The sequence below is a fragment of the Oncorhynchus masou genome, unplaced genomic scaffold (genome assembly GCF_036934945.1).
Source record: "Oncorhynchus masou masou isolate Uvic2021 unplaced genomic scaffold, UVic_Omas_1.1 unplaced_scaffold_924, whole genome shotgun sequence".
In the NCBI taxonomy this organism is placed as follows: domain Eukaryota; kingdom Metazoa; phylum Chordata; class Actinopteri; order Salmoniformes; family Salmonidae; genus Oncorhynchus; species Oncorhynchus masou.
Window position 1 is genome coordinate 257,038 of NW_027015721.1, and position 21,265 is coordinate 278,302.

General features: G+C 48.2%; 1 protein-coding gene across 1 annotated transcript; it reads right to left on the reverse strand.

Annotated features, from left to right (window-relative positions):
• Positions 1–703: 703 nt before the first annotated feature.
• On the reverse strand, positions 704–13,953 carry LOC135538174 (RNA-binding protein 25-like). Its single transcript, XM_064964143.1, has 8 exons — positions 13,935–13,953; positions 13,766–13,805; positions 13,239–13,389; positions 12,183–12,693; positions 4,369–4,679; positions 2,869–2,967; positions 1,708–1,755; positions 704–1,370 (listed from the first exon to the last, which is right to left on the reverse strand). The coding sequence occupies exons 1-8, from the start codon at positions 13,951–13,953 to the stop codon at positions 1,278–1,280; spliced, it is 1,272 nt and encodes a 423-aa protein (XP_064820215.1). The 3' UTR covers positions 704–1,277.
• Positions 13,954–21,265: the final 7,312 nt, after the last annotated feature.

The window sequence follows — 21,265 nt, forward strand, 5'->3', positions numbered from 1 at the left end:
TGCGTGGTAGAGGGGGATGAGTGGTAGAGGGGTTTGGTGCGTGGTAGAGGGGTTTGGTGCGTGGTAGGGGGGTTTGGTGCGTGGTAGGGGGGGGTTTGGTGCGTGGTGGAGGGGTTTGGTGCGTGGTAGAGGGGGATGAGTGGTAGAGGGGGATGAGTGGTAGAGGGGTTTGGTGCGTGGTGGAGGGGGTTTGGTGCGTGGTGGAGGGGGTTTGGTGCGTGGTAGAGGGGGATGAGTGGTAGAGGGGGTTTGGTGCGTGGTAGAGGGGGTTTGGTGTATGGTAGAGGGGGATGAGTGGTAGAGGGGTTTGGTGCGTGGTAGGGGGTTTGGTGCGGTGTAGGGTGGGCTAGGTGCGTGGTAGAGGGGGATGAGTGGTAGGGGGTTTGGTGCGTGGTAGAGGGGGATGAGTGGTAGGGGGTTTGGTGCGTGGTAGAGGGGGTTTGGTGCATGGTGGAGGTGCGTAGTAGAGGGGGTACTTGGTAAGGGGGGTTGGGGAGGGATAGAGTGGGGGTTGGGGAGGGATAGAGTGGGGGTTGGGGAGGGTAGAGAGGGGGTGTGGGAGCGTAGAGAGGGGGTGTGGGAGCGTAGAGAGGGGGTGTGGGAGCGGTAGAGAGGGGGTGTGGGAGCGGTAGAGAGGGGGTGTGGGAGCGTAGAGAGGGGGTGTGGGAGCGTAGAGAGGGGGGTGGGAGCGTAGAGAGGGGTGTGGGAGCGTAGAGAGGGGGTGTGGGAGCGTAGAGAGGGGGTGTGGGAGCGTAGAGAGGGGGTGTGGGAGCGTAGAGGGGGTGTGGGAGCGGTAGAGAGGGGGTGTGGGAGCGTAGAGAGGGGGTGTGGGAGCGTAGAGGGGGTGTGGGAGCGGTAGAGGGTGGTTGAGGACTGGTAACAGGCCCATGTTCATAGTCTCGACACCCTAGTGAGTGAGAGGTGTCCATGTGATCAGTCAGAGACATAAAGACACATGAAGCCAGAGGGAAAAAAACTGTCCCTGACAGCAGTAATACTGTAGTAGTACTAGATAGTAGTACTGTAGTAGTACTAGATAGTAGTACTGTAGTAGTACTAGATAGTAGTACTGTAGTAGTACTAGATAGTAGTACTGTAGTAGTACTAGATAGTAGTACTGTAGTAGTACTAGATAGTAGTACTGTAGTAGTACTAGATAGTAGTACTGTAGTAGTACTAGATAGTAGTACTGTAGTAGTACTAGATAGTAGTACTGTAGTAGTACTAGATAGTAGTACTGTAGTAGTACTGTAGTAGTACTGTAGTAGTACTAGTCTTCATTTCCCCAGACCAATCTTCTTGGCCTCCGTTTCGTAGATCAACAGCCTCCACATTTTAACTATGAACACCTCGGCCTCCTCGTCCAGAACCTGCAGGTACAATACATCATTCAGTCAGTCAGTTAGTTAGTTAGTGATCTTGTCTCTTAACGCTTTTATAACCAACTCAAATGTAGGATTTACATATCATTTTTACATTTCACGTTAGTCCTTCAGCAGACTCTTATCCAGAGCGACTAACAGTCGAGTGCAGTCATCTTAAAAATAACTGAGGTGAGACAACGGCACATCCCAGTCGTAGAAAGTCTGAGCGAGTGGAACAAGCTAGAAGTAGCTCCTGCATGTGAACATACGATCACTATTACTGGTTCAGCCTTGAAGATCGTTCCAGTGACCATGTGTAATGATTGGCTAATGATCTACTCACCATGGCAACATCATCCAAGATCCCCTGCGGTGTGCCGTGAGACATGACCTTCGGGAGATAACATAGACATCACACCGTGAGACAAGACCAGTACAGCAGTGAGTCATTTAGCAGACTCTCTGATCCAGAGCCACTACAGTAGTGAGTCATTTAGGAGACTCTCTGATCCAAGGCCACTACAGTAGTGAGTCATTTAGGAGACTCTCTGATCCAGAGACACTACAGTAGTGAGTCATTTAGCAGACTCTCTGATCCAGAGCCACTACAGTAGTGAGTCATTTAGCAGACTCTCTGATCCAGAGCCACTACAGTAGTGAGTCATTTAAACAGACTCTCTGATCCAGAGCCACTACAGTAGTGAGTCATTTAGCAGACTCTCTGATCCAGAGCCACTACAGTAGTGAGTCATTTAACAGACTCTCTGATCCAGAGCCACGATAGTAGTGAGTCATTTAACAGACTCTCTGATCCAAGGCCACTACAGTAGTGAGTCATTTAACAGACTCTCTGATCCAAGGCCACTACAGTAGTGAGTCATTTAACAGACTCTCTGATCCAGAGCCACTACAGTAGTGAGTCATTTAGGAGACTCTCTGATCCAGAGCCTCTACAGTAGTGAGTCATTTAGCAGACTCTCTGATCCAAGGCCACTACAGTAGTGAGTCATTTAGCAGACTCTCTGATCCAAGGCCACTACAGTAGTGAGTCATTTAACAGACTCTCTGATCCAGAGCCACTACAGTAGTGAGTCATTTAGCAGACTCTCTGATCCAAGGCCACTACAGTAGTGAGTCATTTAACAGACTCTCTGATCCAGAGCCACTACAGTAGTGAGTCATTTAGGAGACTCTCTGATCCAGAGACACTACAGTAGTGAGTCATTTAACAGACTCTCTGATCCAGAGCAACTACAGTAGTGAGTCATTTAGCAGACTCTCTGATCCAGAGCCACTACAGTAGTGAGTCATTTAGCAGACTCTCTGATCCAGAGCCACTACAGTAGTGAGTCATTTAACAGACTCTCTTATCCAGTGAGTCATTTAGCAGACTCTCTGATCCAGAGCCACTACAGTAGTGAGTCATTTAACAGACTCTCTTATCCAGTGAGTCATTTAACAGACTCTCTGAGCCGATTACAGTTAGTGCAGAAAGACGACTCACCTTCGAACAGACAAAGTCGACTAGCGTAGCTTCCTCCTCTCCGATGTACTCTATAATCTTCTTGTTGATCCACGGTCTGATGCGACGGTCCATCAGAGTCTGAGGGGGAAGAACAAAAGGTGGCAGATTTGGTGTTTTAAAAGAGACACGGGAACGGCAGTCCCAACTCCGACAACTTTTAAATATAAATACACACACACGGCCAAATTCATACCGGCGCGATTAAACGGTTAGCCGCGGCGCCTCAGAAATGTAAAAGGAAGAGAGCACATCTCCAACAAGATTCCCCGGGACAAGATGGACAAAAAACTACAAAATGAAAAGAGGCTCATTTGTGGCTCATTCCGACTGCATCCGAACTCTAATTTACAAAACGAGACATTTTAAAAACGAAACGAGACATTTTATTCCAGACCTCGAGACGACTAAGTATAAATCCACTCCTACAAAGCTAATAGAGATTATAACACAACATTCAGGTTCTACTTCTCTATCGAACAAGCTGAGTCGACAAAAACATGTTTACAATAGTGGTGGTATATGTCCCCCACTTCGGGTGGAGTCTCCTCCTCGCTAAACATTGCATCTTTATTGCTAGGCAGGAAACTAAAGTTGATACGGACAACAATCTGTTCCTTCTCCCTTAAACTTGACCTGACCTCGACCCGCCCCTCTTCATCACTAATCCACGACTCTCTCCCCTTATCAATGCCTGCCACATGTGATCGTCCTCTCTAACACTCACTACATCCCAAGCTTAATTGCACACACTATATACCTTCCTCCTACAGATACCCCATTACCCTCTGGTGTAGACACACTAAACCACAGCACTCAATAATTCAATAGAATACCTGATAATTAACCCTATTTCAAGTTTAGGAGTTTAGGAGTTAGAATCCATCACTCTATATTTAGAGAAGAGAGCTCTAGCCTGGGTACCAGTCTGTTTGTGCTATCATCTATTGGGAGTTTAAATGAAAAACAGATCAGGGACCAGGCTAGAAGAGCTCATCCTTACCGAGTCCACAGCAGTCTGTTTGATGTAAATCTCAGTAATCTATCCATAAGACCAGGTCCTATAGTCTCTCCACAACCCCTCGTCATCCTTACCGAGTCCACAGCAGTCCAGTCCAGAGGGTAGTTGAACAGATCCGGTCTAAAGTTGATACGGACAACAATCTGTTCCTTCTCCCTTAAACTTGACCTGACCTCAACCCGCCCCTCTTCATCACTAATCCACAACTCTCCCCCCTTATCAATGCCTGCCACATGTGGAGTTAGAATCCATCACTCTATATTTAGAGAAGAGAGCTCTAGCCTGGGTACCAGTCTGTTTGTGCTATCATCTATTGGGAGTTTAAATGAAAAACAGATCAGGGACCAGGCTAGAAGAGCTCATCCTTACCGAGTCCACAGCAGTCTGTTTGATGTAAATCTCAGTGATCTATCCATAAGACCAGGTCCTATAGTCTCTCCACAACCCCTCGTCCTCCTTACCGAGTCCACAGCAGTCCAGTCCAGAGGGTAGTTGAACAGATCCGGTCTGGCCGTCGGGATCTTCTCAATGAGACTCCTGATGTGTTTCCGTTTCTCCTCGGTGTTTTGTCCTCCCTTCCCTCCAGGTACCTCGGCCCCGTCCAGACCCAAGCTCTTATCATCCTCACCGTAGTCCAGCGGAACCAGCTTACGTTTACGAGGCGCCTCGTCGGCCTCCTCCTCTCCGAACTTGTTGAAGACGCTGTCGACGTTGGCCAGCTTCTTACGTTTACTCCCCGTGTGGATCTGATGGCTGGGGCTGGCGCCGGCTCCTGGGGACGGGAGAGGGGGAACAAGAGAGAAACAGTGGGTTATACTGGGGAAGGAGAGAGAGCGAGAGAGGGAAGGAGAGAGAGCGAGCGAGGGAAGGAGAGAGAGCGAGAGAGAGAGCGAAGGAGAGCGAGCGAGAGAGGGAAGGAGAGCGAGCGAGCGAGAGAGGGAAGGAGAGAGAGCGAGCGAGAGAGGGAAGGAGAGAGAGCGAGCGAGAGAGGGAAGGAGAGAGAGCGAGCGAGAGAGGGAAGGAGAGAGAGCGAGCGAGGGAAGGAGAGAGCGAGCGAGCGAGGGAAGGAGAGAGAGCGAGCGAGAGAGGGAAGGAGAGAGAGCGAGCGAGAGAGGGAAGGAGAGAGAGCGAGCGAGAGAGGGAAGGAGAGAGAGCGAGAGAGGGAAGGAGAGAGAGCGAGAGCGGGAAAGAGAGAGAGCGAGAGCGGGAAGGAGAGCGAGAGAGAGAGGGAAGGAGAGCGAGCGAGAGAGGGAAAGAGAGAGAGCGAGAGACGGAAGGAGAGAGAGCGAGAGAGGGAAGGAGAGAGAGCGAGAGAGAGAGCGAAGGAGAGCGAGCGAGAGAGGGAAGGAGAGCGAGCGAGCGAGAGAGGGAAGGAGAGAGAGCGAGCGAGAGAGGGAAGGAGAGAGAGCGAGCGAGAGAGGGAAGGAGAGAGAGCGAGCGAGAGAGGGAAGGAGAGAGAGCGAGCGAGAGAGGGAAGGAGAGAGAGCGAGAGAGGGAAGGAGAGAGAGCGAGAGCGGGAAAGAGAGAGAGCGAGAGCGGGAAGGAGAGAGCGAGAGAGAGAGGGAAGGAGAGCGAGCGAGAGAGGGATAGAGAGAGAGCGAGAGACGGAAGGAGAGAGAGCGAGAGAGGGAAGGAGAGCGAGAGCGGGAAGGAGAGCGAGAGCGGGAAGGAGAGCGAGAGCGGGAAGGAGAGCGAGAGAGGGAAGGAGAGCGAGAGAGGGAAGGAGAGCGAGAGAGGGAAGGAGAGCGAGAGAGGGAAGGAGAGCGAGAGAGGGAAGGAGAGCGAGAGAGGGAAGGAGAGCGAGAGAGGGAAGGAGAGCGAGAGAGGGAAGGAGAGCGAGAGAGGGAAGGAGAGCGAGAGCGGGAAGGAGAGCGAGAGCGGGAAGGAGAGCGAGAGAGGGAAGGAGAGCGAGAGAGGGAAGGAGAGCGGGAAGGAGAGCGAGAGAGAGAGGGAAGGAGAGCGAGCGAGAGAGAGAGGGAAGGAGAGCGAGCGAGAGAGAGAGGGAAGGAGAGCGAGCGAGAGAGAGAGGGAAGGAGAGCGAGCGAGAGAGAGAGGGAAGGAGAGCGAGCGAGAGAGAGAGGGAAGGAGAGCGAGCGAGAGAGAGAGGGAAGGAGAGCGAGCGAGAGAGAGAGGGAAGGAGAGCGAGCGAGCGAGAGAGGGAAGGAGAGCGAGCGAGAGCGAGAGAGAGAGGGAAGGAGAGCGAGCGAGCGAGAGAGAGAGGGAAGGAGAGCGAGCGAAAGCGAGAGAGAGAGGGAAGGAGAGCGAGCGAGCGAGAGAGAGAGAGGGAAGGAGAGCGAGCGAGCGAGAGAGAGAGGGAAGGAGAGCGAGCGAGCGAGAGAGAGAGGGAAGGAGAGCGAGAGAGAGAGGGAAGGAGAGCGAGCGAGAGCGGGAAGGAGAGAGAGCGAGAGCGGGAAGGAGAGAGAGCGAGAGCGGGAAGGAGAGAGAGCGAGAGCGGGAAGGAGAGAGAGCGAGAGCGGGAAGGAGAGAGAGCGAGAGCGGGAAGGAGAGAGAGCGGGAAGGAGAGAGAGCGAGAGCGGGAAGCAGAGCGAGAGAGGGAAGCAGAGCGAGAGAGGGAAGCAGAGCGAGAGAGGGAAGCAGAGCGAGAAGGAGAGCGAGAGCGAGAGAGGGAAGGAAGGAGAGCGAGAGAGGGAAGGAAGGAGAGCGAGAGAGGGAAGGAAGGAGAGCGAGAGAGGGAAGGAAGGAGAGCGAGAGAGGGAAGGAAGGAGAGCGAGAGAGAGGGAAGGAAGGAGAGCAAGAGAGGGAAGGAAGGAGAGCGAGAGAGGGAGGGAAGGAGAGCGAGAGAGGGAGGGAAGGAGAGCGAGAGAGGGAGGGAAGGAGAGCGAGAGAGGGAAGGAGAGCGAGAGAGAGAGGGAAGGAGAGCGAGAGAGGGAAGGAGAGCGAGAGAGGGAAGGAGAGCGAGAGAGGGAAGGAGAGCGAGAGAGGGAAGGAGAGCGAGAGAGGGAAGGAGAGCGAGAGAGGGAAGGAGAGCGAGAGAGGGAAGGAGAGCGAGAGAGGGAAGGAGAGCGAGAGAGGGAAGGAGAGCGAGAGAGGGAAGGAGAGCGAGAGAGGGAAGGAGAGCGAGAGCGGGAAGGAGAGCGAGAGCGGGAAGGAGAGCGAGAGCGAGAGCGGGAAGGAGAGCGAGAGCGGGAAGGAGAGCGAGAGCGGGAAGGAGAGCGAGAGCGGGAAGGAGAGCGAGAGCGGGAAGGAGAGCGAGAGCGGGAAGGAGAGCGAGAGAGGGAAGGAGAGCGAGAGAGGGAAGGAGAGCGAGAGAGGGAAGGAGAGCGAGAGAGGGAAGGAGAGCGAGAGAGGGAAGGAGAGCGAGAGAGGGAAGGAGAGAGGGAAGGAGAGCGAGAGAGAGGGAAGGAGAGCGAGAGAGAGAGAGACGGAATGAAAGTGTGTTATAGTGAAAATCTATTAGAAGAAAAGTGATGTATCCCCTTTAACATAAAATGTTCAACTTCTTCAGAAGTGGCTCTTTGTGGAGAAACTATCAGTTGGCAGTATGACAGTTTGTGCAACTCTGTAGAAGTTGTTTTATTTATTTTACCTTTATTTTACTAGGCAAGTCAGTTAAGAACAAATTCTTATGTTCAATGACGGCCGAGGAACAGTGGGTTAACTGCCTGTTCAGGGGCAGAGCGACAGATTTGTACCTTGTCAGCTTGGGGGTTTGAACTTGCAACCTTCCGGTTACTAGTCCAATGCTCTAACCACTAGGCTACCCTACCTCCTCTACACTCTAACCACTAGGCTACCCTGCCGCCTCTACACTCTAACCACTAGGCTACCCTGCCGCCTCTACACTAACCACTAGGCTACCCTGCCGCCTCTACACTCTAACCACTAGACTCCCTGCCTCCTCTACACTCTAACCACTAGACTCCCTGCCTCCTCTACACTCTAACCACTAGGCTACCCTGCCGCCCGGCCTAGTTAATTTTTTGTTAATTTTCAACATGTTTAGCTTGTGAAATGTTTAAGTCGATGGCGCTCCAGCTCGTGGTTGTCTGTTGGGACCCGCTCCGGGTCATCGATCGCATGGAGTGGTAGCAACATCGTTGTGAAGCTACGACAAACAAACCGACCAATCACCACCAGGTGTATCCGACGGACAGTCAGTGGAACTACAAGGCAGGAGGTCAACAGGTGAACACCGTTCTCTCACCGACATTCTTCACCTTGTCAGCTCGGGAGATCCAATCTTGCAACCTTACATTTAACTAATCCAACGCAATAACGACTTGCTTCTCTCTCGTTGCACTCCACAAGGAGACTGCCTGTTAACCTCTGAACTCTAGGGGCAGTATTTCATTTTTGGATAAAAAAACGTTCCCGTTTTAAACAAGATATTTTGTCACGAAAAGATGCTCGACTATGCATATAATTGACAGCTTTGGAAATAAAACACTCTGACGTTTCCAAAACTGTAAAGATATTATCTGTGAGTGCCACAGAACTGATGCTACAGGCGAAACCAAGATGAAACTTCAAACAGGAAATTAGCAAAATTTTTGAAGCGCTGTTTTCCAATGTCTCCTTATATGGCTGTGAATGCGCTGGGAATGAGACCACAATTTCTGCCGTTTCCCCAAGGTGTCTGCAGCATTGTGACGTATTTGTAGGCATATCATTGGAAGATTGACCATAAGAGACCACATTTACCAGGTGTCCGCCCAGTGTCCTGCGTCGAAATTGGTGCGTAAACCTCAGCTGCAAGTATTTTTCCATTTAATTCAGAGAAGAAAGCAAACTTCCACGAACGATATATCAATGAAGACATATGTGAAAAACACCTTGAGGATTGATTCTAAACAACGTTTGCCATGTTTCAGTCGATATTATGGAGTTAATTGTTTTGGTAGCCAAAAGTGATGTACAAAACGGAGCGATTTCTCCAACACAGAGAATCTTTCAGGAAAAACTGAACATTTGCTATCTAACTGAGAGTCTCCTCATTGAAAACATCTGAAGTTCTTCAAAGGTAAATGATTTTATTTGAATGCTTTTCTGGTTTTTGTGAAAATGTTGCCCGCTAAATGCTACGCTAGCTATCAATACTCTTACACAAATGCTTGTTTTGCTATGGTTGAAAAGCATATTTTGAAAATCTGAGATGACAGTGTTGTTACGAAAAGGCTAAGCTTGAGAGCTAGCATATTTATTTCATTTCATTTGCGATTTTCATAAATAGTTAACGTTACGTTATGCGAATGAGCTTGAGGCTATAACTGGATACAGGTTTTTTTCGTAGCCAAACGTGAACAAAACGGAGCGATTTGTCCTACACAAATAATATTTTTTGAAAAACTGACCATTTGCTATCTAACTGAGAGTCTCCTCATTGAAAACCTCCGAAGTTCTTCAAAGGTAAATGATTTTATTTGAATGCTTTTCTTCATTTTGTGAAAATGTTGCTGGCTGAATTCTAGGCTTATAGCTATGCTAGCTATCAATACTCTTACACAAATGCTTGTTTAGCTATGGTTGAAAAGCATATTTTGAAAATCTGAGATGACAGTGTTGTTAACAAAAGTCTAAGCTTGAAAGCAAATATATTTATTTCATTTCATTTGCGATTTTCATGAATAGTTAACGTTGCGTTATGCTAATGAGCTTGAGGCTATAAATAGGATCCCGGATCTAGGATTGCTCGTCGCATGAAGTTATGCGAACGCAGTAAGCCAAGGTAAGTTGCTAGCTAGCATTAAATTTATCTTATAAAAAAACAATCATAATCACTAGTTAACTACACATGGTTGATGACATTACTAGATATTATCTAGCGTGTCCTGAGTTGCATATAATCTGACTGAGCATACAAGTATCTAAGTATCTGACTGAGCGGTGGTAGGCAGAAGCAGGCGCTGTAAACATTCATTCAAACAGCACTTTAGTGTGTTTTGCCAGCAGCTCTTCGTTGTGCGTCAAGCATTGCGCTGTTTAAGCCTATCAACTCCCGAGATGAGGCTGGTGTAACCAAAGTGAAATGGCTAGTTAGCGCGCGCTAATAGCGTTTCAAACGTCACTCGCTCTGAGGCTTGGAGTAGTTGTTCCCCTTGCTCTGCATGGGTAACGCTGCTTCGAGGGTGGCTGTTGTCGATGTGTTCCTGGTTCGAGGCCAGGTAGGAGCGAGGAGAGGGACGGAAGCTATACTGTTACACTGGCAATACTAAAGTGCCTATAAGAACATCCAATAGTCAAAGGAATATGAAATACAAATGGTATAGAGGGATATAGTCCTATAATTCCTATTATAACTACAACCTAAAACCTCTTACCGGGGAATATTGAAGACTCATGTTAAAAGGAACCACCAGCTTTCATATGTTCTCATGTTCTGAGCAAGGAACTGAAACGTTAGCTTTCTTACATGGCACATATTGCACTTTTACTTTCTTCTCCAACACTTTGTTTTTGCATTATTTAAACCAGATTGAACATGTTTCATTATTTATTTGAGGCTAAATTGATTTTATCGATGTATTATATTAAGTTAAAATAAGTGTTCATTCAGTATTGTTGTAATTGTCATTATTATATTATTATTTTACATCGGCCGATGTAACACCCCCATTCCTACCCCCCCACCACACCCCCATTACTACCCCCATTCCTACCCCCCACCACACCCCCATTCCTACCCCCCCACCACACCCCCATTCCTACCCCCCACCACACCCCCATACCTACCCCCCACCACACCCCCATTCCGACACACCACCACACCCCCATTCCTACACACCACCACACCCCTTTTCCGACACACCACCACACCCCCATTCCCCCCCCCTCCCCCCACACCCCAGTAGGCTAGTTGAGAACAAGTTCTCATTTACTATTGCAACCTCCCACCACACCCATTCATACATCAATTAAGTACCTTGCTGTAATAGATTTCCATTACAATCACCAAAGAGCCATTTCTCAAGGAAGAATTTAGCTCGGACTGTCTGGGAGTGGTCTGAGTGGGTGGAGGAATACTGGAAACTAGTTGTTATTGGCAGAGAGGTTTGGAACTCTGTCATTGGTCTATTAACCAATTTACCGCATGGTGATCAAATCAAATTTATTTATTTTATATAGCCCTTCGTACATCAGCTGATGTCTCAAAGTGCTGTACAGAAATGTAGTATAGGCTTTGACAGCAGCTACAGGTCTGGCCCAGTCGGACCAGTTCTACCCGGCCCGGTCGGACCAGTTCTACCCGGCCCAGTGAGACCAGTTCTACCCGGCCCGGTCAGACCAGTTCTACCCGGCCCGGTCGGACCAGTTCTACCCGGCCCAGTCAGACCAGTTCTACCCGGCCCGGTCAGACCAGTTCTACCCGGCCCGGTCAGACCAGTTCTACCCGGCCCGGTCAGACCAGTTCTACCCGGCCCAGTCAGACCAGTTCTACCCGGCCCGGTCAGACCAGTTCTACCCGGCCCAGTCAGACCAGTTCTACCCGGCCCACAGTTCTACCCGGCCCAGTCAGACCAGTTCTACCCGGCCCACAGTTCTGCCCGGCCCAGTCAGACCAGTTCTGCCCGGCCCAGTCAGACCAGTTCTACCCGGCCCAGTCAGACCAGTTCTGCCCGGCCCAGTCAGACCAGTTCTGCCCGGCCCAGTCAGACCAGTTCTGCCCGGCCCGGTCAGACCAGTTCTACCCGGCCCGGTCAGACCAGTTCTACCCGGCCCAGTGAGACCAGTTCTACCCGGCCCAGTGAGACCAGTTCTACCCGGCCCAGTGAGACCAGTTCTACCCGGCCCAGTGAGACCAGTTCTACCCGGCCCAGTCAGACCAGTTCTACCCGGCCCAGTGAGACCAGTTCTACCCGGCCCAGTGAGACCAGTTCTACCCGGCCCAGTCAGACCAGTTCTACCCGGCCCAGTGAGACCAGTTCTACCCGGCCCAGTGAGACCAGTTCTACCCGGCCCAGTCAGACCAGTTCTACCCGGCCCAGTCAGACCAGTTCTACCCGGCCCAGTCAGACCAGTTCTACCCGGCCCAGTCAGACCAGTTCTACCCGGCCCAGTCAGACCAGTTCTACCCTGCCCAGTCAGACCAGTTCTACCCGGCCCAGTCAGACCAGTTCTACCCGGCCCAGTCAGACCAGTTCTACCCGGCCCAGTCAGACCAGTTCTACCCGGCCCAGTCAGACCAGTTCTACCCGGCCCAGTCAGACCAGTTCTACCCGGCCCAGTCAGACCAGTTCTACCCGGCCCAGTCAGACCAGTCCTACCCGGCCCAGTCAGACCAGTTCTACCCGGCCCAGTCAGACCAGTTCTAACTCACCCAGTTTGAGGCTGAGGCCAATCCTGGGCCGGTGTTCATCTGTGGGCTGGGCGTCTGGAGAGTTCTCATGAGGGATGATGATGCCACATGGAGACTCGTTGCCAGGGGAGTTGGGCGTGGCGCCGCCGCTGCCTGACGACACAGAGGGCGCCGACGTGATTGGCCGCAGTGTGGGCTTGAGGTGTGGGTGTGTCCTGGCGTCTGACGAGTCGTCTCCGTCACGATCGTCAAGCTCCTCTCCATCCTCCACGTCGTCGTCTGATTGGGACTGAGGGTGTTCGGGAGGAGGCCTGTCTGCACCTCCTCCTCCTCCTCCTCCTCCTCTCCTGTCCCTGTGGTTCTCCCTCTCTCGGTGCTCCCTCTCTCGGTGCTCCCTCTCTCGGTGCTCCTTCTCTCGGTGCTCCCTCTCTCGGTGCTCCCTGTGCTCCCTCTCCCTGTGTGGTTTCTCCTGCTGCACCTCCTCCTCCGGCTTCACTGGGGGCTGCCGCCTCCGCTCTGCCTCCTCCTCCATCTTGGTTTAAAATCAAATCACAATTTATTTAAAGTCTCAACACACTTTTACAAATGAAAATAAAGAAAAACAAAATGTCATGAATGTGCCTTGTCCCCATTTGACAGGTACAATACACACTGATCAACATTTCTCATTTCTGTTATTGTAGGAAGCAGACAGACAGGAGAGAGACAGACACGAGGCACACGAGAGAGAGACAGACAGGAGACACACGAGGCAGACAGGAGACACACGAGGCAGACAGGAGACACACGAGGCAGACAGGAGACACACGAGGCAGACAGGAGACACACGAGGCAGACAGGAGACACACGAGGCAGACAGGAGACACACGAGACAGACAGGAGACAACACGAGACAGACAGGAGACACACGAGGCAGACACAAGGCACATATAGGAGGCTGGTCATATAGGAGCTCCACAACAGACAGACAGACAGACAGACAGACCCTCTGCAGCTCCTGTTCCACAACAGACAGACAGACAGACAGACAGACCCTCTACAGCTCCTGTTCCACAACAGACAGACAGACAGACATACCCTCTGCAGCTCGGCCTCAGGGTCTGGGTGTCCCTCAGCTAACAATCTCTGTCTGATCTGATCATGCTCCTCCTTCTCCCTCTTCCGGTCTCTATCATCCAGCTCCGTCTCCTTCTCACGGTCTCTCAGTCGTTTCTGTAATGCACTACCCCTGAGGGGAGGGGGACAGAGAGACAGTCAGTCATTCAGATTAACACTACAGACCTGGGTTCAAATACTATTTGTAATCATTCAAATACATAGCATTTGCTTTAGGCTGCCTATAGCGCCACATGGGCGGGGTTTGCTATTTTTGAGCTTATGAAATTATTTAAAAATAGTGTCATCTCACCTGTAGTATTTGGACTCATCTCACTTGTAGTATTTGGACTCATCTCACCTGTAGTATTTGGACTCATCTCACCTGTAGTATTTGGACTCATCTCACCTGTAGTATTTTTGACTCATCTCACCTGTAGTATTTTTGACTCATCTCACCTGTAGTATTTTTGACTCATCTCACCTGTAGTATTTTTCACTCATCTCACCTGTAGTATTTGGACTCATCTCTGTTATAAACGGTGTCATCTCACCTGTAGTATTTTTGACTCATCTCACCTGTAGTATTTTTGACTCATCTCACCTGTAGTATTTGGACTCATCTCACCTGTAGTATTTTTGACTCATCTCACCTGTAGTATTTTTGACTCATCTCACCTGTAGTATTTGGACTCATCTCACCTGTAGTATTTTTGACTCATCTCACCTGTAGTATTTTTGACTCATTTGACTCATCTCACCTGTAGTATTTGGACTTTTGTTATAAACGGTGTCATCTCACCTGTAGTATTTTTGTACCTGTAGTATTTGGACTCATCTCACCTGTAGTATTTTTGACTCATCTCACCTGTAGTATTTTTGACTCATCTCACCTGCAGTATTTGGACTCATCTCACCTGCAGTATTTGGACTCATCTCACCTGTAGTATTTGGACTCATCTCACCTGTAGTATTTGGACTCATCTCACCTGTAGTATTTGGACTCATCTCACCTGTAGTATTTGGACTCATCTCACCTGTAGTATTTTTGACTCATCTCACCTGTAGTATTTGGACTCATCTCACCTGTAGTATTTGGACTCATCTCACCTGTAGTATTTGGACTCATCTCTGTTATAAACGGTGTCATCTCACCTGTAGTATTTGGACTCATCTCACCTGTAGTATTTGGACTCATCTCTGTTATAAACGGTGTCATCTCACCTGTAGTATTTGGACTCATCTCACCTGTAGTATTTGGACTCATCTCACCTGTAGTATTTGGACTCATCTCACCTGTAGTATTTGGACTCATCTCACCTGTAGTATTTGGACTCATCTCACCTGTAGTATTTGGACTCATCTCACCTGTAGTATTTGGACTCATCTCACCTGTAGTATTTGGACTCATCTCACCTGTGTATTTGGACTCATCTCACCTGTAGTATTTCATCTCACCTGTAGTATTTGGACTCATCTCACCTGTAGTATTTGGACTCATCTCACCTGTATTTGGACTCATCTCACCTGTAGTATTTGGACTCATCTCACCTAGTATTTGGACTCATCTTTGGACTCATCTCACCTGTAGTATTTGGACTCATCTCACCTGTAGTATTTGGACTCATCTCACCTGTAGTATTTGGACTCATCTCACCTGTAGTATTTGGACTCATCTCACGGTGTCATCTCACCTGTAGTATTTTGACTCATCTCACCTGTAGTATTTGGTTATAAACGGTGTCATCTCACCTGTAGTATTTGGACTCATCTCACCTGTAGTATTTGGACTCATCTCACCTGTAGTATTTGGACTCATCTCACCTGTAGTATTTGGACTCATCTCACCTGTAGTATTTGGACTCATCTCACCTGTAGTATTTGGACTCATCTCACCTGTAGTATTTGGACTCATCTCACCTGTAGTATTTGGACTCATCTCACCTGTAGTATTTGGACTCATCTCACCTGTAGTATTTGGACTCATCTCACCTGTAGTATTTGGACTCATCTCACCTGTAGTATTTTTGACTCATCTCACCTGTAGTATTTTTGACTCATCTCATTTGGACTCATCTCTGTCATCGTCATAATCTTCCAGGAACTCTTTCAGACGCTTGCCTTCTTTGATCTGGAGGAAGAGGAAGAACACTGGATTACATACTAACTCATACTAAGTCATACTAACTCATACTAAGTCATACTAACTCATACTAAGTCTCCACACATCACAGCTGTAGACAGAATCAGAGGCCATCTCTGTTAAACGCATGACATGTACGTGGCATAACTGTCACACCTCGTTAGTATAGACGGACCAAGGCGCAGCGTACGGAGAGTTCCACATTATTTATTAGAGAGTGAAACTTAGAAAAACCAAAACAATAAACGACCCGTGACGACAATGCAGAGCGAATAGGCAACTAAACATAAATAATATCCCATCACCCACAGGTGGAAAAACCTGCTTATGATCCTCATTAGAGATTTTTGACTAACCACCTCTAATTGGGAATCATACAAATCACCAACGTCCAGGAAAATCAAACCTAGAACCCCAAATAGAAAATATAAACTAGAACAACCCCCTCCAAGTCACGTCCTGACCTACTCTACCATAGAAAATATAAACTAGAACACCCCCCCCAGTCACGCCCTGACCTACTCTACCATAGAAAATATAAACTTGAACAACCCCCCAAGTCACGTTCCACCTGACCTACTCTACCATAGAAAATATAAACATAGAACAACCCCTCCAGTCACGCACAGGTGACCTACTTTACCATAGAAAATATAAACTAGAACAACCCCCAAGTCACGCCCCTGACCTACCTACCATAGAAAATATAAACTAGAACACCCCCCCAAGTCACGCCTGACCTACTCTACCATAGAAAATATAAACTAGAACAACCCCCCCAGTCACGCCCTGACCTACTCTACCATAGAAAATATAAACTAGAACAACCCCCAAGTCACGCCCTGACCTACTCTACCATAGAAAATATAAACTAGAACAACCCCCCAAGTCACGCCCTGACCTACTCTACCATAGAAAATATAAACTAGAACAACCCCTCCAGTCACGCCTGACCTACTCTACCATAGAAAATATAAACTAGAACAACCCCCAGTCACGCCTGACCTACTCTACCATAGAAAATATAAACTAGAACACCCCCCAAGTCACGCCTGACCTACTCTACCATAGAAAATATAAACTAGAACAACCCCCAAGTCACGCCCCTGACCTACTTTACCATAGAAAATATAAACTAGAACAACCCCCCAAGTCACGCCCCTGACCTACTCTACCATAGAAAATATAAACTAGAACAACCCCCAAGTCACGCCTGACCTACTCTACCATAGAAAATATAAACTAGAACAACCCCCCAAGTCACGCCCTGACCTACTCTACCATAGAAAATATAAACTAGAACAACCCCCCAAGTCACGCCCCTGACCTACTCTACCATAGAAAATATAAACTAGAACAACCCCCCAAGTCACGCCCTGACCTACTCTACCATAGAAAATATAAACTAGAACAACCCCCCAAGTCACGCCCTGACCTACTCTACCATAGAAAATATAAACTAGAACAACCCCCCTCCCAGTCACGCCTGACCTACTCTACCATAGAAAATATAAACTAGAACAACCCCCCAAGTCACGCCTGACCTACTCTACCATAGAAAATATAAACTAGAACAACCCCCCAAGTCACGCCCTGACCTACTCTACCATAGAAAATATAAACTAGAACAACCCCCCAGTCACGCCCTGACCTACTCTAACATAGAAAATATAAACTAGAACAACCCCCCAGTCACGCCCTGACCTACTCTACCATAGAAAATATAAACTAGAACAACCCCCCAGTCACGCCCTGACCTACTCTACCATAGAAAATATAAACTAGAACAACCCCCCAAGTCACGCCCCTGACCTACTCTACCATAGAAAATATAAACTAGAACAACCCCCTCCCAGTCACGCCCTGACCTACTCTACCATAGAAAATATAAACTAGAACAACCCCCCCAAGTCACGCCCTGACCTACTCTACCATAGAAAATATAAACTAGAACAACCCCCCCCAGTCACGCCCTGACCTACTCTACCATAGAAAATATAAACTAGAACAACCCCCCCCAGTCACGCCTGACCTACTCTACCATAGAAAATATAAACTAGAACAACCCCCAGTCACGCCCCTGACCTACTCTACCATAGAAAATATAAACTAGAACAACCCCCCAGTCACGCCCTGACCTACTCTACCATAGAAAATATAAACTAGAACAACCCCCCAGTCACGCCTGACCTACTCTACCATAGAAAATATAAACTAGAACAACCCCCCCAGTCACGCCCTGACCTACTCTACCATAGAAAATATAAACTAGAACAACCCTCCCAGTCACGCCCTGACCTACTCTACCATAGAAAATATAAACTAGAACAACCCCCAAGTCACGCCCTGACCTACTCTACCATAGAAAATATAAACTAGAACAACCCCCCCCAAGTCACGCCCTGACCTACTCTACCATAGAAAATATAAACTAGAACAACCCCCCAAGTCACGCCCCTGACCTACTTTACCATAGAAAATATAAACTAGAACAACCCCCAAGTCACGCCCTGACCTACTCTACCATAGAAAATATAAACTAGAACAACCCCCCAAGTCACGCCTGACCTACTTTACCATAGAAAATATAAACTAGAACAACCCCCCCCAAGTCACGCCCCCTGACCAACTCTACCATAGAAAATATAAACTAGAACAACCCCCTCCCAGTCACGCCTGACCTACTCTACCATAGAAAATATAAACTAGAACAACCCCCCAAGTCACGCCCCTGACCTACTCTACCATAGAAAATATAAACTAGAACAACCCCCCAAGTCACGCCTGACCTACTTTACCATAGAAAATATAAACTAGAACAACCCCCCAGTCACGCCCTGACCTACTCTACCATAGAAAATATAAACTAGAACAACCCCCCAGTCACGCCCTGACCTACTCTACCATAGAAAATATAAACTAGAACAACCCCCCAGTCACGCCCTGACCTACTCTACCATAGAAAATATAAACTAGAACAACCCCCCAGTCACGCCTGACCTACTCTACCATAGAAAATATAAAACTAGAACAACCCCCCAAGTCACGCCCTGACCTACTCTACCATAGAAAATATAAACTAGAACAACCCCCCAAGTCACGCCCTGACCTACTCTACCATAGAAAATATAAACTAGAACAACCCCCCCAAGTCACGCCCTGACCTACTCTACCATAGAAAATATAAACTAGAACAACCCCCCCAGTCACGCCCTGACCTACTCTACCATAGAAAATATAAACTAGAACAACCCCCCCCAGTCACGCCCTGACCTACTCTACCATAGAAAATATAAACTAGAACAACCCCCCCAGTCACGCCTGACCTACTCTACCATAGAAAATATAAACTAGAACAACCCCCCAAGTCACGCCTGACCTACTCTAACATAGAAAATATAAACTAGAACAACCCCCTCCCAGTCACGCCTGACCTACTCTAACATAGAAAATATAAACTAGAACAACCCCCCAGTCACGCCCTGACCTACTCTAACATAGAAAATATAAACTAGAACAACCCCCCTCCCAGTCACGCCCTGACCTACTCTAACATAGAAAATATAAACTAGAACAACCCCCCCCAGTCACGCCCTGACCTACTCTAACATAGAAAATATAAACTAGAACAACCCCCCCAGTCACGCCCTGACCTACTCTAACATAGAAAATATAAACTAGAACAACCCCCCTCCCAGTCACACCCTGACCTACTCTAACATAGAAAATATAAACTAGAACAACCCCCCTCCCAGTCACACCCTGACCTACTCTAACATAGAAAATATAAACTAGAACAACCCCCCAGTCACACCCTGACCTACTCTAACATAGAAAATATAAACTAGAACAACCCCTCCCAGTCACACCCTGACCTACTCTAACATAGAAAATATAAACTAGAACAACCCCCCCAGTCACACCCTGACCTACTCTACCATAGAAAATATAAACTAGAACAACCCCCAGTCACGCCCTGACCAACTCTAACATAGAAAATATAAACTAGAACAACCCCCCAAGTCACGCCTGACCTACTCTAACATAGAAAAAATATAAACTAGAACAACCCCCCAAGTCACGCCCCTGACCTACTCTAACATAGAAAATATAAACTAGAACAACCCCCAAGTCACGCCCTGACCTACTCTAACATAGAAAATATAAACTAGAACAAACCCCCCAAGTCACGCCCTGACCTACCTACCATAGAAAATATAAACTAGAACAACCCTCCCCAGTCACGCCCTGACCTACTCTACCATAGAAAATATAAACTAGAACAACCCCCCAAGTCACGCCCTGACCTACTCTACCATAGAAAATATAAACTAGAACAACCCCCCAAGTCACGCCTGACCTACTCTACCATAGAAAATATAAACTAGAACAACCCCCCCACTCACGCCCTGACCTACTCTACCATAGAAAATATAAACTAGAACAAACCCCCCAAGTCACGCCCCCTGACCTACTCTACCATAGAAAATATAAACTAGAACAACCCCCCCAAGTCACGCCTGACCCTACTCTACCATAGAAAATATAAACTAGAACAACCCCCCCACTCACGCCCTGACCTACTCTACCATAGAAAATATAAACTAGAACAACCCTCCCAGTCACGCCCTGACCTACTCTACCATAGAACATATAAACTAGAACACCCCCCAAGTCCGCCCTGACCTGCTCTACCATAGAAAATATAAACTAGAACAACCCCCCAAGTCCACGCCCTGACCTGCTCTACCATAGAAAATATAAACTAGAACAACCCCTCCAAGTCACGCCCCTGACCTATTCTACCATAGAAAAATATAAACTAGAACAACCCCCTCCCAGTCACGCCTGACCATGCTCTGCCATAGAAAATATAAACTAGAACAACCCCCCCAAGTCACGCCCTGACCTACTTACCATAGAAAATATAAACTCGAACAACCCCCCCAGTCACGCCCTGAGACCTACTCTACCATAGAAAATCTAAACTAGAACAACCCCCCAGTCACGCCCCTGACCTATTCTACCATAGAAAATATAAACTAGAACAACCCCCAAGTCACGCCTGACTCTCTACCATAGAAAATATAAACTAGAACAACCCCCCTCCCAGTCACGCCTGACCTACTCTACCATAGAAAATATAAACTAGAACAACCCCTCCCAGTCACGCCTGACCTACTCTACCATAGAAAATATAAACTAGAACAACCCCCCTCCCAGTCACGCCTGACCTACTCTACCATAAATATAAACCAGAACAACCCCCTCCCCAGTCCGCCCTGACCTATCTACCATAGAAAATATAAACTAGAACAACCCCCTCCCAGTCACGCCCTGACCCTGCTCTACCATAAGAAAATATAAACTAAGAACAACCCCTCCAGTCACGCCCTGACCTACCTACCATAGAAAATATAAACTAGAACAACCCCCTCCTGGTCACGCCCTGACCTACTCTACCATAGAAAATATAAACCAGAACAACCTCCCAGTCACGCCTGACCTACTCTACCATAGAAAATATAAACTAGAACAACCCCCAAAGTCACGCCCTGACCTACTTTACCATAGAAAATATAAACTAGAACACCCCCCCCAAGTCACGCCTCTGACCTACTCTACCATAAATATAAACTAGAACAACCCCCAAGTCACACCTGACCTACTTTACCATAGAAAATATAAACTAGAACAACCCCCCCAAGTCACGCCCCTGACCTACTCTACCATAGAAAATATAAACCTGAACAACCCCCCCAAGTCCACGCCTGACCTACTCTACCATAGAAAATATAAACTAGAACACCCCCCAGTCACGCCCCTGACCTACCTACCATAGAAAATATAAACTAGAACAACCCCC

Coding starts and splice junctions, on each gene's coding strand:
- LOC135538174 (XM_064964143.1), bottom strand. Junction 12,694..13,238: donor CTGAGGCCGAGCTGCAGAGG/GTATGTCTGTCT, acceptor TTTTAAACCAAG/ATGGAGGAGGAGGCAGAGCG. Junction 1,756..2,868: donor TCGACTTTGTCTGTTCGAAG/GTGAGTCGTCTT, acceptor TATCTCCCGAAG/GTCATGTCTCACGGCACACC.